The 14,783-nt window shown below is 43.2% G+C and overlaps 2 protein-coding genes across 3 annotated transcripts in view; one reads left to right on the top strand and one right to left on the bottom strand.

Moving 5' to 3' along the window:
- Window positions 1-14,783, top strand: part of Sacs (sacsin molecular chaperone) — a 139,765-nt gene that overhangs the window by 99,944 nt on the left and 25,038 nt on the right. The gene's annotated exons all lie outside the window — the stretch shown is intronic.
- Sgcg (sarcoglycan gamma) overlaps window positions 1-14,783 on the bottom strand; it is a 31,152-nt gene that overhangs the window by 8,594 nt on the left and 7,775 nt on the right. For both annotated transcript variants that reach the window (XM_041634034.1, XM_041634035.1), the window contains exons 3-6: window positions 9,641-9,742; window positions 7,255-7,342; window positions 4,006-4,125; window positions 1,326-1,398 (exon numbers count right to left, since the gene is read on the bottom strand). In XM_041634034.1, the coding sequence (XP_041489968.1) occupies window positions 1,326-1,398; window positions 4,006-4,125; window positions 7,255-7,342; window positions 9,641-9,742 (383 nt within the window). The remainder of the gene's footprint in view (window positions 1-1,325; window positions 1,399-4,005; window positions 4,126-7,254; window positions 7,343-9,640; window positions 9,743-14,783) is intronic.

Genomic DNA, 14,783 nt, shown 5'->3' with positions numbered 1-14,783 from the left:
TCCAACTATTCCCGACAGCTAGGTCCCACCTCCTGAAGTTTGTATACCTCCCCCAAATAGTGCCACCAACTGGGGACCAACTGCCCAAATAAACGGGCCTGTAGGGGACATTCTACATCCTTATTATAATAGGCCATTTATTTAAAAAAATACCATTCAACCTTTGACATAAATCATGTATTAGTGGAATTAACAGTGGATACATGATGGTTAACAGTCTAGAATTATGGGGGGCTCTGTCAGAGTCACCATGTGCAAATACATCAAAAGTTGAGGACTTTAGACCAAGGGAAGCAGTCACAACAAGAGAAACACAGTATCTCCCTTTTGCATGAGGTGCTTAGAATAGTCAAGTCCACAGAGGTGGAAAGTGGTGTGGTGGGTCCAGGCTGAGATGGGAAGGGGAAGATGAAGGACTACTAAAGTTCTTTCAGTTCAAAGAGAAGAAAGGCTTTGGGTATGGACTGTGGCAATCGTTCAAAAGTGCTTGGGATGTTCAGTTCACTGAACTGCGCGCTAAAAATGGCTGATAGGGAAAATTATACAGATACCAAAGCTTTCTAACATGGTTTGCAAATATGAATTTATCCTGTACTTGCATTTATACCATTCTTTCCTTAATGAATAGTATCCATGTGAGATATAATACACACACACATGTGCACTTACACACCCACGTGCATGCACACAGGAAGAAGGGCACCTACAATTTGGATTAAATTGACACTTTCAAGAGTGCTTATTTCAAATTTCAAAGTCTGTTTGGGGCACTGTCCTCTTCCATGAGGCTTTGGCTTGTTTTTGGGTAGGGTAGGGATGGGTGGTGTAACAGAAGGGACCCCTCAGAGGAAAGCGTTTGTTCAAACGCCTGGGGTGGGAAGGGTAGTAGATGCTCAAGTCTGGGAGGCACGCAAGGGAGAGAAGTGCCAGGCCCAGTCCTGCCCACATAGGGCCCAGGGCACCCATCCATCATCCCATCCCTGATGCGGAAGCAGCAGAGTGTATTAAACAGTGTCCGTTGAACAATACCCCTCTGACGGAAGTGTGACCAGCAGATTCCTGTGGTCCTATGGAGCCTGACCAGAGGCAGTGTGGACAAGAGAGGAAGAGCCTTGAAACCACAACAAAGTTTAGACCTGCCAGGGCTTTGGACTTGCCTTGGGCTCTAATAAGCAATGACAAGTTAGTTATATGCTGAAAGCCCTGGCAGTAAAGGTGGCTAAAGCAGGAAGAAGTGATATGGGGACATTGTGAGCATCTGTCTGCAGGCACACCTCTTTGTTTGCTATCAGAAAGCTTGTTTATATTGGAAGCAAACTCCTTACCAAATGTCTTCAAACGGGTTAGCTCTGACAAGGGGTGTCTCCACTGAGTGTTCAAAGAGAGCTCCTTCCGGCCCTAAACAAAGCCCAAAGATGTGTCAGAACAAAATACAAGAAATGGAATCAGCCAAATTAAACAGTCAGTCCAGCCTAGAGGTTGAGCATCCCTAATCCCAGAATCCAGAGTTTTTGAGGGTAGGCTTAACCTTCAAGAGTGGAAAGTTCCAGCACTGGCCTCATGTGGTGGGCTCTAGTCAAAATGCAAGTTCCTGAAACCTCTATAATAGGGATGATCCAAGCTACAGAGCAAGTGAATTCTCATCCCTCTTGTGTCTATTCACAGACAGATATTCCAAATCAAAGTGTCTGGGACCTCAGACACTTTGTGTTGAACCCAGTACTGGTGGTTTCCAGTGGCTCCATTCTTCCCGACAGGCTCTCTTTAAATCCCTCCAATACACAGAATGCAATATTAACACTTCTATTTGTGTAGGGGATGTGCACGCTAGACTATTGCATCTTTGCCGCTAAGTGTTTAAGGTCAATTCTATAGATTCATTGAGCATTTGTGAAGGGTCCCAGGCTTCTCAGATGATGTAATAATCCTATTGTTCCCATCACTGTCACACTGCATGGCACCCATACTACCTCTCACTCTGTTCCCAATGTAAACACTTCAAACTGCTCCTTGCCTTCAAGCAAATGTTCTTGCAATAGTCTAGCGGTGCCTGTGTATGCCCTCCCAGGTCCATGTGTTTTAGGAGTAGCTCTCTCGCTGTCGGCACGGTTTGCAGAGGCTGTGGAACCTTTAGGAGGTTGGGCTAGCTGGAGGCAGTGGCTGCTAGGGGCAGACCTTGAGGTTCATTGCTTGTCTTGTTTCTGATCTGAGCTGTCTCTGGAGAACCTCTGAGATGCGTAAGCTGTGCTGGACTATCAGCTCCCTCAGCCATGGAGCAAGCAGGTCCAGCCTCTGTGCCTTCTCTCCCACAGTGGACTGTATCTCCTGAACTGTGAGGCCAAGTAAGCCTTTCCTCCGTCAGGTGGCTTCTGGCGGATGCTTTTTCACAGAGACAAGAAAAGGAGCCAATGCACTAGTATGTCAGGCATTCTAGGGTTGAATCCAATAAATACAGACATAACAAGCCCCCGGGGTGGCTCTCATGAAGGCAGGTAACTTACACTGCAACTGCCCATGGGGTTTCCCATCTGCTTTTCTTACAATGCCACAATCTGAAAGGAACCCCAGGCTAGGGAGTGGGTCATCCTCTGTGATGGGGCTTGGGAGGGATGGAATCCAAGTTTCTGTTTACTCTTTTCTCTACACCCTGCAATGCAGTGACACTTTTCCAAAAGTTATGCTGACTTTGCACACATTAATCTTGGTCTATCAACAAGAGTAGATTAGTGTTGCCAACAAACTTGTACACATCAGGAGACAGACCTACTGACAACTTGCATGCAGCCAGTCCAGCAATAGCCTTGAGGTTAAGAAAGCCAATGTTTCCTACACAGCTAGCCCTCAACTCATAATGGTTCTATGTTCCAATAACCATGTCATGAACTGATAATATCCCAAGTGGAAGATAACGTCTACCTGCCTATCAACCGTGCTGTCTCAGCAGCACAGCCCACTGTAGATGAGGAGGCTCGGTTGTGTGTGATCCAAGGACTGAGGAGGAGCTGTAGTACTGGCCACAGTAGCTGTCAGGCCATGAGGATGGGATGACGAAATGCTAGTCTAGGAAAACATGTACATTAAATATTCCAGTTGGTTCCTACTAACCGTGTGTCATGTCTCCGTCATTCCAAGGCACACGAGTCAAACCATATATACTAGTGGACTAGTCAGATACTTAGTGACTTGCTCTTTTACTTACTAAGCAGTAAGTGTTGGGAGCGGGGAAAAGAAGAGGGAGAGAACAGGTCTCACCATGCAGCCCGGGTCTTGAATTCGTGATCCTCTGCCTCTGCTTTCTGAGTGTTTAGACTATAGGCACATGGCTCCCCCCCCCCCCCCACTGGCTTCAATTGCTCATCTCTGGTTTTCCCAGTATCGTTTGTAAAGAAAGGAAGCTGCTGCTTCCTTAGCAAAGTCTGCAACATTAGGACATCACTTTGGAGTGTGCTTGGGAAAGATGCATATGTCACATAAAATAGTATGTCAGGGCTCGAGTCTACATCCTGGTAACACTGTGTGAGAGAAGATGCTATTGCTGATCTGATTAGTAGAGAAAAGTTCTGGAAGTGACGAACACACCTGTCTGTTTGCACCTCTCGTCTTCTAGAAGCATAAAAAGCAAGTTGGCATGAGGTTCTGGAAATGTTTGTCACTGAATTTTTTTATACTGAAGGTGAATCCAGTAAATCCACTTTTGAATCAACCAGAGGAAAGGTTGTTTTGTATGCACATGGGGTATTCAAGTATCTGAGATAATGGGGATCAAGCAGGTATGTGAACTGTACAGAAAGATGTGTAAGCTGTTGGCTACGGTGACCAGAAAAGAGACAAAGGAGAAAGGTGGGCAAAGCTCTATGAGGAAGGGTATCGTCCTTCAAATACAAACAGAATGTCAAAGGAAACGCCAGGAAGAACATCAACAGCCAGATGCTTTCCCTTACAGAGTGCAGCACAGAGTGCGGCGCAGAGCTATGCGTGCAGCTGCAGCCCACTGTCTCCACGTACCCGTTACCCGTAGCCTGCCCGTGCCGACCATGACATCCTGCTCCTTGGCGGTGAACAGTGGCTTGCCATCTTCAGAAAGGATCTGAAAGCCCTGGCTCTGAACGTCTACCATTTGTGCACCTGAAGGGCCAGTCAGGACAGGGTATTAGAAGTGTTTGTTGTAAGCAGCATACGTTCCCTGTTTTCACAACTGCCCTGGCACTACCAAGCCACGGAACATGACTGGCAAACCATGGCGTGCACCTCCCCATCCTACCACAATAATGTTTTGTAATATAATGAATATAAATATTTTGTTGACAGATATAGTTAGGGATTAAAGCTCCCAGTTTGCTCAGTTTTCTTTTCTTTTGCTTAAAAAAAAATGTGGTTTTAGCTGGGTGGTAGTGGCGCAAGCCTTTAATCCCAGCACTCGAAAGGCAGAGGCAGGTGGATCTCTATGAGTTCAAGGGCAGCCTGGTCTACAAGAGCTAGTTCCAGGACAGGCTCCAAAGCTACAGAGAAACCCTGCCTTGAAAAACAAAAAAACAAACAAGCAAACAAAAAAACAAAGAAAAAAGAAAATGTGGTTTTACTTTTGGGTATATATATATATTTTTATCCTGAGATCCAGGGTCACTCGCATCTCTTATATATGTTATATTAATATTGACTCTGAATGATACATAACATTTTCTGATTTAAAAAAAAACATGGGGGAATAGGGCAACTTATGCAGTGCAGGCTCACCGCTTCAGTCATGCAAGAACGATGGGACGCACTGCACGTGGATCCACTAGTTTCCATGAAAAGAAACCGTGGTGAGACTGAAGGCAAAGGGGTTCCCGGCTCCCCACAGGCAGTGGAAAGGAAGAACTGAGCAGAGGAGGAAGCTACCGTTACTGTCGTGGGCCTGCATCATCCAGAGACCCAGCAGGCTAACCATGAATAAGTTTTACAAGAAGAGACTTGCATTTGTATACTGGTGCCAGGTCTGCAACCAGGACTCGGGATGCCCAAATGTAGAATCAATCACATTCCTCAGAGGTTATAAAGGCAAAGCGCACTGAGTTATGTTCTGCCGAGCAGAAGGTCATCTTGAGCAAAACAAGTGTTCCTTTACAGAAGCAGAAAGAGTGGTTGACCTTATGACCTATTACCTTGTATAAACAATAATTTTGTTAAAATTGGACAAGACCAGGCACTTACAAAAATCAACCCTTAACAGCCCTTAACATTTGGGAATCCAATTTTGCTTTACAGTTCTCTTAAGTACAGTAATTTTAGACTTTGAAACATGGAGTTAGCCGTCAACATAGCGTTAGTCATCATATGACCAGAACCATGCTTGCTCTGAGGTGTCTCTGCAAGCCACAGAAACACGGCTCATACTCTATAGCTACATACATCCATTGAAACATTATGTTCTCTGTCATTTAAATTCCTGTGTGTCACTTTTATTATTTTCCAAAATATATTGCCTTTCAGCTTAAAAAATATTTGCTTGTTGTTGTTGTTGTTTTGTGTGTGTGTGCGTGCACACCTGTGCATACACACATGTATGTGAGTTCCCAAAGAGGCCAAACAAGGGTGTAGGGTCCCATAAAACTGTTACAAGACGTTGTGAGCCACTTGATGAGGGTGCTAGCAACCTAACTTACGTCCTCTGCAAGAGCAGCAAGTACTCTTAGGTACTGAGCAATTTTTCCAGCTCTTTCAACTTTTAAACATGAAAGATTAGTGCTCAGCATTGTCCTGGGAATGGAAAATACCCCCATCTGTTATGTCATTATTAACTGCTTTCATTTTGTTTTCCCTAAAAGCAGGCATCATGTACCAGCGGCTTTCCTCTGGAAAAAAAACAATACTTTCCTTGCACCCACATTCTGGAAACAATGCAGTGTAGGAATATTCTTCTCTATTTGTGAGAGTGAAGATGGACGCATTTTTATTTTCTGCTCCACAGAACCTCTTTAGCTGTTCTTTCTGATCATTCTGTTGTTAGTCTCGTCCTCCTGGCAAACATGGACTCCTTGAGTGAAGGAAGGTAGGTACATCACTGATTTCCTGCCCATCTGTGGTACTGATTGCAATGTGGGCGTTTCCATTTGGGGCTTCTCTGAGTAGGACTGAGTTTGTCCCCACTTTATAAGGTGGGTTCTGGAATAATTCTACCATATGATAGGGCACTCAACCTTCTCTATGTAGAGCAAGGAGAGATCATGTGACTTTAAGAGAAAAATGTTGTTTCTATGCAAATCTCTCAGGACTCATTAGGGATAATCAGGCTGTACTCAAAACAAACAAACAAACAAACAAAAAACAACAATAAAACAAAACAAAATCCAAAAACTTGCAGAAAAAACAAACCCGGATGAAAAATGACTAGTTCCCATTTTCACGATAACCATGATGCCAATCATCACAGAGCCTTTGGCCCTTCGGTTTCTGCTAACTCCCAATGGCCCTTGCATTATTAATGCCTTACCTGCACACATAAATTTTTATTTGGGTGCTATTAAACTGATGGTTATTAGATCTCAGTATGTGCAGGCACCCACCACAGAGTCAAGGATTTGATTCAGGATACAACTCAAGGGGGAAGGGGGGGAGAGCTGAAGTTCTGTATTAACTTTAAATGACTGTGTTTAAGAGATCTGTAAAGCAAAACCGTCTCTAACCTGCAAGCTCCACTTGCCCAAGGACAGATAACATCGGGGAATGCTGGGACCTGTTGTTCAGGTAAGATAACAAGCCACAGGCTTTCACTTTTGTAAACAAGGTTGTTCCAACTGCACAGGATGTGCTTGATCACACAGAGGCAGGAGGTGTCTAGACAGGAAATACATCAGGATGGATGATTGCCCCCTACTGGATGAAGGTGGGAAATACATAACCTTGTGGGCTTTGCCTTTATGAGCACCTGACTAACCTAATTCCATGCTATTCTCTGGGAATCCTGGGTATGAACCTGGCCAATGTTCATTTCCTGGCCAATATTTAATAAAGCTTACTTTAATTAGATAATCATGGATTATCGTTCTCCTCACTATTTTCAAGTTTAACGCTATCCCCCCTCCACACACACAAACCTTTACACCGTCTTTCTGCCTCTTAGTGCTAACTGTCCTCCGTGCACAGCATGAAGGTTGGAAAGCTCATGTTTTATTACTTATAAATAAGCTCACAACTCTTTAGAAGAAACGTCCATCTGCTTACACCCTCCATGGACTTGAAACAAGTGAGGTGCTATAAGGATGTTGTACTCACCCACTTTCACCCGGCCCGTGACCTCCCCTGCTGGGTTGCGAGCGCTGACTGTCACATTCTGAGTTGACTGCAGAAGCAGAGATGAGTCCTGAAAAGGACTTCCAAAATTAGCACGATCTACCTTTATGTTTGTATATAGTTGATATGTACACTCTCTACGTCAGATCCTGGGATCCTCGACACTTGCAGCCAAAACTAAATAACCAGAATAATATTATTTTCAGGGTATAAATGCATTGACTTTTATGAATAGATTATAATCATTCTTTGAGTTTATTATGTTTGAAAATAATGCTCTTAATATTTTAATCAGTTCTCGAGGAAAATAGGTTCTAATTAGTGTTTTATCTTTGCCAAGGCATTCACGGTCTTTGTTGTCATTGTTATTTATGTTCAAGGCATTTGTCAGGGATAAATCCAAGAATGGTTAGATAGTCTACAAGAATACCACCTGTTTATTTTCAAAATGCAAAGATTTCTTGCAATAAAAATAAAAAGTCTAACACAGAAAAAGTCAAGTTCTGCAGGACTCCTCAGCTGTGTGGTCTGAAAAAACTGGTCATTTAGAAGGTGGGAAGGGTGGAAAAGGTTGGGGGTAAAGTGGGAGGGGGGAGGAGGCTGGGAGTGGCATGGGAGGGGAAAGGAGGCTAGGCATGGGGTGATGGGGGAATAGGCTAGGGGTGGGGTGGGAGTGGGGAGAAAGCTGAGGGTGGGGTGGGAGGGGGTAGGAGGCTAGTGGTGGAGTGGGAGGGGGAGGAGGTTGGAGGTGGGGTGGGAGGGGGAGGAGGCTAGTGGTGGAGTGGGAGGGGGAGGAGGCTGGGGGTGGAGGGGCGTGGGAGGGGAGAGGTGGGTCACTAGTGGGTAGGAGTTACAGCCCAACAGGAACAAGAAGACACTGGGGAGTGCTGTGGGGCAGCAGGGCCATAGTTGACTGCAATGCACTGCACATTTCAAAGGCTAGAAGACATCACTTTGAATGTTTCCACAATAAAGAAATGCTAAATTTTGGAGGAAATATGTCTGACCTCATTTAAATATTATCCAATGTGTGCGTGTGTGTGTGTGTGTGTGTGTGTGTGTGTGTGTGTGTTCAAACAGCCCAGCATGCTGAGGCTACTTAACTCAGAGCTGAAGCAGTTAAGAATAAAATCTTTATAGCACATATTCTGTAAAGTAAGATCCATGGTTCAGTTGTTAGATAGGGCATACCATGAATGTGTCAGATAGGACATAGCATGAATGTGTTAGATAGGACATAGCATGAATGTGTCAGATAGGACATAGCATGAATGTGTTAGGACATAGCATGAATGTGTTAGATAGGACATAGCATGAATGTGTCAGATAGGACATAGCATGAATGTGTCAGATAGGACATACCATGAATGTGTCAGATAGGACATAGCATGAATGTGTCAGATAGGACATAGCATGAATGTGTTAGGACATAGCATGAATGTGTTAGGACATAGCATGAATGTGTTAGATAGGGCATACCATGAATGTTTCAGATAGGACATAGCATGAATGTGTTAGATAGGACATACCATGAATGTGTCAGATAGGACATAGCATGAATGTGTCAGATAGGACATAGCATGAATGTGTTAAGACATAGCATGAATGTGTTAGATAGGACATAGCATGAATGTGTCAGATAGGACATAGCATGAATGTGTTAGATAGGACATACCATGAATGTGTCAGATAGGACATAGCATGAATGTGTCAGATAGGACATAGCATGAATGTGTTAAGACATAGCATGAATGTGTTAGATAGGACATAGCATGAATGTGTCAGATAGGACATAGCATGAATGTGTTAGATAGGACATAGCATGAATGTGTTAGATAGGACATAGCATGAATGTGTTAGGACATAGCATGAATGTGTTAGATAGGACATAGCATGAATGTGTTAGGACATAGCATGAATGTGTTAGATAGGACATAGCATGAATGTGTCAGATAGGACATAGCATGAATGTGTCAGATAGGACATACCGTGAATGTGTCAGATAGGACATAGCATGAATGTGTCAGATAGGACATAGCATGAATGTGTCAGATAGGACATAGCATGAATGTGTCAGATAGGACATACCGTGAATGTGTCAGATAGGACATAGCATGAATGTGTCAGATAGGACATAGCATGAATGTGTTAGATAGGACATAGCATGAATGTGTCAGATAGGACATAGCATGAATGTGTCAGATAGGACATAGCATGAATGTGTCAGATAGGACATAGCATGAATGTGTCAGATAGGACATAGCATGAATATGTTAGGACATACCGTGAATGTGTTAGATAGGACGTACCATGAATTTCTGTGCTAAACCATTACTTATTTTTCAAAAGTGAAACACAATCTTCTTACCACTCTGGAGCGTATTTCTTTGACATACAGTGGAAATAAAAACTCCGATTCCCCTTCCAGACGAAGTCCATCTTGCTTAACATGCAAGTAACCCATTCCTATCTGTTAAGGAAAAAGAGACATGAAATTTTCTATTGTTTTGTTTTTTGTTTCTTTTGGACAAACTAAAACTACACATGCCTTTCTACATATTCCTTTCATTGTTCTGTATTTCTCCTAAATGTCTACTTGAAACTTTAGTTGTTTTTATTCATTTTTAAAAAAACCTTTTGCAAGCAACAAAGGTCTATTCGGGAGATGCATATACGATTTAACAAATCATGTTATGATAAACATCTAAGACACCGTGACCATATAAAAGGAAATAAAATCTTATTATTACTGCCTTTCTTTTATTTTAAAGACGTGGATGATGGACGGATGGATTGCATGTGGGCACGTATGTGCCACAGTGTCTGTGTAGATATTAGAAGACAACTTTCAGGAATTGGTTCTCTCCCTTGACAATGGGGGTACCTAGAAATCCAACACAGTTTGTCAGGCTTAGTAGTAAGTCCCTTTGCAGACTGAGCATCCTTCTGTGTGGAGACCAGATGAAGCTGCCAAGTCGCTCCAGGAACCCCCTAAGCATAGCAACACAAGGTCAATGGAGAACCCCTTACAACAGTGGTTCTCAATCTTCATGTTGCTGTGACCCTTTAATACAGTTGTGGTGACCCCCAACCATAAAGTTATTTCATTGCTATTTCATAACTATAATTTTATTACTGTTACGAATCATAATGTAAATATCTGATATGTAGGATATCTGATATGCAACCCCTGTAAAAGGGTCACTTGGTCCCCAAATGGGTTGTGACCCACCGGGTGAGAACTACTGCCTTATAACAGTCCTTACAATAGGGATAAAAGTCCTTCCAACAAGGGCCAGACCCATCTCGCTCATATAGTCCTTTCCACAAATTCAGAAATAACTGATGTGAAGCCCTAATTACACCTGCAGACTCCTCCATCCTATAAGGTAACTGGAGGAATGCTCCATCACTTTCACCATCTCCTATTGGACGGCACAAACTATAGGCCCGCCCATACTCAAAGGCGGGGCTACAGGGCATGTCACTCAGTGGGTGGACATCATGGAGACATCTTAGAATTCTGCCAAGTAGGTTATTAAGAAGGAAACAGGGGCATTTAAAAGTAAAGATTCGTAGCAATATAAACGCATTTGTGGTTATTATGATAATCATCCAGTTGATTTTAGAAAACAGTGTAGATCATTATAAAGTTAGGATTCGGTACTGCATTAGTAAGCAACGAATATTTTATGTGACTATGAATCTGGGTCCACAAAAATAAGGCTAGCACTTACTTAAAATTCACAAGCAAAGTACATTGGGCATAAAGCCATCAATTTTATACCAGGAGGGACCCCAGAACCATTTGTACATCAAGGGCAGTAGAAAAGAAGGAAGTTGTGGTTTGAATGAGGCACTCCAACAGGTTCAGGAAGCTGATGCTTGGTCCCCAGTAGGTGGCGCTGTTTGGGGAGGTCTAGGAGGTGTAGCCTTGCTGGAGGAAAGTATGTCACGGCAGATGGGCTTTGAGAGTCTACAGCCAGCCTCATTTCCTTCCAATTCATTCTCTCTGTCTTGCATTTGCCATTGAAGATGTGAGCTGCCTGTTTCCTTCTCTGCCTGCCTGCTGCCATGCTTCCCCACCATGATGGTAGAGCCCTGGCCACCTGGAACTATAAAGCCACATAAGCTCTTCCTTCTATATATTGCCTTGGTTACAGTGTTTTATCACAGCAATAGAAAAGTAACTAAGGCAGAAGCAAAGGGCATTGAGATAAACACTCCAAGCTTTGCACTGAGTTTTACAATGTTTTTTCTTTTAGAGAGCATTTTGAATTTCGCTGCATCTCCTTCTGACTGTACCATTCTAGAACATGTCATCATTACTCTAAAGGGACACAAAGTTATTGTGAAGGATCCCAGAGGGCCTCTGAGGGGCTTCAATATCAGCAAAGAAGAGGCTCAGGCTTGACGTGTGCTGGAGAAATGGCTGCCCCCTACTGCCAAGTGTCATGGAGACCGTGATTCAGGCGCTACACTGGGCTCCATCCCAAGATGGGGTCCATCTGTGCTCAGTTTCCACCATCAGGCTCACTGAAGAGAATGACTCTCAACTGAAATATCCAGGGTGAAAAATATATTGTGGAGTTCTGGTGGGGAGCAGTTTTGCTATTCTGGGTCTCAAGCTCAGGAAGATGAGCTAAGTCTCGAAAGAAATGAGATGGAGGCTTGTTTACCATTTCAGCTGCTTGACTGTGTGCTGATTTCTGTGTGTGAGGTGGAAAGCATGAGTTTCATCGCTGTGAATAGGAATACGTGGGTTTCCCTGCTTTGCTTCCACTTTGGTGATGGGATTACAGGTGCTTGCCAACATTCCAAGCCCCAAGTGTATTAAGTTTTTCTAAACCCGTGAACATGATCTCTGATTTCCTCCCATCTGTTTCATCGATGTTTTACAACTGCAGTGAACAAGCTTTTACCCCTCCTTAGCTTTTCACTAGATATTTTATTCTTCAGATGCCACTGAAAATAAGATTGTTTTCTGATTTCCTTTTCAGGTAGTTTGTCATTAAGGGTAGAAATGAGGACCGAGGGGTGTTATCTGTGCACTCATGTCAGTTTTAGCAACACCCAGGGTGGCAAGGATGTGGAAACAAACTATCCATCTAGGAGACACAGAAGGACACATGGGGTATGACTGTCACATATGTGTGAGATCTCTGAACACGCACGCTCAAGAGACTGAGCACTAGAATGGTTCTTACAGGGGCTGGGGACTTGGAATGGGATGACTGATAAAAACCTATGAATTTTCAGATCAGTGAGCAATAGGAAATAATGCCTACAGATGTGCTAACTCAAACATACCTATTGTTAGTGAGATTCTATGTACAAATTTCATGAGTAGAACCGATAATACTTTCTTACCACAATCAAATGAAATTTCAAAGCAGAAATATCATGTTAAAAGTTTTCAAGGCAGAAAAAATTAAAGCATGAATTAATAAACAATTTGTAGTCTCAGTGCTATGATATTTCAAAGCAAAGACTCAAGCTTATACCCACGCAACCCGTATGGTGAATGCCACTCCACTGCAGGTATAAAGGCCAGGTAATGCTCAACAGTTCTGGGTTAGGGCCCAGCACCTTTTGTGGATTAGGACTTTGTGTCTTTTATCTTCTGAGCCCACAAATGTGAATGGTAGCTTGTCTCACTCTGTTAAGGTCAGCACTAAAGACCCTGTTCACACACCTCCAGTAACGCATTCCTGTGGGAGGAAAGCCACCCCATACATCGAACGTGGTTGAGAGTGCAGCCTGTGCCCCGCATGAGGTGGATCTGAAGTCACTACTGTCTTCTTTGTCCAAGACGTGCGTTGTCGTAGAAATCTGTACAAATGAGTTCTACAAACTGCACAACTGTGAAGCGATAGTGTGCATCTGGAGGGTGTTTTGTTGTGTGCTATAGCATTTAAAGCAACCTTCAGTGCTTCGTGCCTAGCTGAAGTTAGACTCTGGCTACTCCAGACTCTTCCATAAGTTTCCCTGTGCTGTAGACTATTATTTTAATATGTGTTACTTTTGTTTATGCTGCGGAACATTTGTTTAATCATGTAAAGATGTGTTGCTTTGGTTTAGGCTGCATTTGTTTAACTTGGTGAAGCTGTGCTTCCCTGCTTGTCTAAAACACCTGATGGTCTAATAAAGAGCTGAACAGGCAATAGCGAGGAAGGAGAAAGGATAAGCGGGGCTGGCAGGTAGAGAGAATAAATAGAAGGAGAAATCTGGAAAAGAGGGAGAAGCAAGAGAGCAAGGAGAGGAGGGTGTCAGGGGCCAGTCACCCAGAAACACAGCTGATACAGAATAAGAAAGAAAGATAAGGTATACAGAAATAGAGACAGATAAAAGTCCAGAGGCAAAAGATAGACAGGGTAATTTAAGATAAGAAAAGCTGGCTAGAAACAAGCCAAGCTAATGCCGGGCATTCATAAGAAAGAATTATGTCTCTATGTGTATTTATTTGGGAGCTGGGAGGCAGGCTCCCAGAAAGTAAAGAGCAAAAGAGTTAAAGAATAAAAACATACAACTGCAGCCTCAGTCATGGTGTTTATCATAGCAAGTACTAGAAAAGTAACTAGTACATGTCCAGATGCCCTGCCTGCATAAAGGGATGCTGGGCATTGGTACCCAGTACTGTCATGGCTGGGCATTGGTGCCCAGTACCGTCATGACTGGGCATTGGTTGCCAGTACCGTCATGGCTGGGCATTGGTAGCCAGTACCGTGATGGCTGGACATTGGTACCCAGTACCGTGATGGCTGGGCATTGGTACCCAGTACCGTGATGGCTGGGCATTGGTACCCAGTACCGTCATGGCTGGGCATTGGTACCCAGTACCATCATGAATGGACATTGGTACCCAGTACTGTCATGGCTGGGCTTTGGTGCCCAGTACTGTCATGACTGGGCACTGGTGGCCAGTACCGTCATGGCTGGGCATTGGTACCCAGTACCGTCATGGCTGGGCATTGGTACCCAGTACCATCATGACTTGGCATTGGTGCCCAGTACCATCATGCTGCTACACAGATATTATCTTTACAAATTCTGACCCAGAAATCATATCCTATACTGTCTAATGTTAAATACACTGATATTTGTAATGTCGACTTACATGTAATTTATAATAATAATTTCTAATATATTTATAGTAAATATACTTATAGTACTCTTTACTAAATGTTATTCAAAAATGTTTTTCAAGCTACAATTTTAATTTTATGAGTATTTTACCACAATATAGAAACACAAATGTTTATTATGTGAGAAGAGCAATGGTATTGACTGGAACCATGGTAGGACAGACATAAGGGCACAGAACAGGCAGGATTCCCTGAGTGCATGTCTCACTGAACCGCAGACATAGCTGCCCTTCTTGGAAAGAGCACTCCGACTAAATGTGAAGTTCTTGGCAGTAGTATTTTTATCTCACTGGATCTGTCTTGCCAAGTTAATGTATTCTACATGAATTAATTAATTCTAAATTAATGGGTTCTACATTAATTTAT

Source organism: Microtus oregoni, unplaced genomic scaffold (assembly GCF_018167655.1).
Source record: "Microtus oregoni isolate MIOR12 unplaced genomic scaffold, Mior012 000045F_ref0000178, whole genome shotgun sequence".
NCBI classification, from domain to species: Eukaryota; Metazoa; Chordata; class Mammalia; order Rodentia; family Cricetidae; genus Microtus; species Microtus oregoni.
The sequence above is the reverse complement of the archived record's forward strand: the minus strand, read 5'-3'. Positions and strand labels throughout refer to the sequence as shown.